Raw genomic sequence first — 1,323 nt, forward strand, 5'->3', positions numbered from 1 at the left:
ATTCAGCCCCCAAACCCCCGATGCCCCTTTCCCAACTCCCACTGACCTGGTGGCACCCATCACCTTTCCCTGTGACCCCACGGTGATGTTTGGTCACCTGTTTGCAGCTGAGGAAGATGAGGAGTACTTTGATGGGGAGGAAGAAGAGCTGGAGGAGGATGCGGTGCCTGAGAGGACGGTGATGGGTAAGGGGCAGCACAGCTGAGCCCACCTCCCCAGGACCCTCAAGCACCCATAGGGGAGCTTTGGGGGCTTGGACCCCCCTTGATCCCCCTGTTCTCTCCCCCTGGCAGTTCCCCAGTAGCCACAGCGACGTTGTTGGTGCAGGAGAAACGTCGCAGGCGCAGGTTGTCCAGCGACGGGACTTGGGATGGGGACGATGCTCTGTGGGGGCTGGTGGCCTCGCGAGCTGGTGCCTCCTCCAGCACAGGACACTTTTCCGTACGGGTGCAAACAGGACAATTCCGCACGTTTTTTATCTTCCTTGTTTTGTATATAATTGTCACGGATTTGAATTTTGTGTATTTTGTAAAGAAAACTGGTGTTCTGGGGTTTTTTTTTCCTTGCGTCTCGTTCTTGGTTTGCCAGCCCTGTGATGGGCACTGGGGATGCGGGTGGGTTTGCCAGGCTGGTGGCATCACCAGTGTCCCTGCCAGTGCCTGGCATGGCAGAGGGACACCTCCCAGTCCAACACTTAATTTTCAGCCTCATTAGCACCTCTGGCAGCACTGGCACCCTGTGCCTGGCTGCCCTCCCGGGGATGTAACAGGTCAGCACCCAGCAGGATTTATCTCCTGGTGATGGGGTGTCCATGGGGTGGGGTGAGGATGCTCCAGGCTCCGAAATGGGGACAGCCTCAGCATCGAGCTGCTGGTTTGCTACTGGCTGAGCTCACACAATTGCAAAAATATACCATGATTGCAAAAATACACCACAAATGCTTTTCTCATGCAAAACTGTAAGCCCAGCTCAGCGTCTGGCCAAGGGGAAACTGAGGCAGCACCTGCAGCGGTGCTCTGGGCTGTGTCACATTTGCAATTAGCCCCAAGGCAATTAGTGCTGCTCCTCCTGGGGTGGTGGCGGGCAGGAGTCACTGCTGGGGGGGGCTGATCCCAGGTTTATCCATCACATGTGGCTGGATCTGACAGGGGGATGCTCCCCACTCGGGGGCTGCACCCACGCCCATGCATGGTTCCTGGGGGGTGCCCATGGCGGGGTCCCAGAGCAATCCCCCCCCTCCAGCAGCCCCCTGGGTGCTGGGTGAGCTGACCCACCCTGGAGCAGGCGGCTGCGGGTGCTTTGCAGCCGGCCTGGCCCCCCCTC

The 1,323-nt window shown here is 58.7% G+C and overlaps 1 protein-coding gene across 1 annotated transcript in view; it reads left to right on the forward strand.

Moving 5' to 3' along the window:
• The window catches only part of TRIM63 (tripartite motif containing 63), a gene marked incomplete at both ends in the record, with an annotated part of 2,820 nt that extends 2,635 nt beyond the window's left edge, over positions 1–185 (forward strand). Inside the window, one exon of the mRNA XM_029084315.1 lies at positions 7–185. Coding sequence (XP_028940148.1) covers positions 7–185 — 179 coding nt within the window. The remainder of the gene's footprint in view (positions 1–6) is intronic.
• Positions 186–1,323: the final 1,138 nt, after the last annotated feature.

Source organism: Antrostomus carolinensis, unplaced genomic scaffold (assembly GCF_000700745.2).
Source record: "Antrostomus carolinensis isolate BGI_N321 unplaced genomic scaffold, ASM70074v2 scaffold40823, whole genome shotgun sequence".
NCBI classification, from domain to species: domain Eukaryota; kingdom Metazoa; phylum Chordata; class Aves; order Caprimulgiformes; family Caprimulgidae; genus Antrostomus; species Antrostomus carolinensis.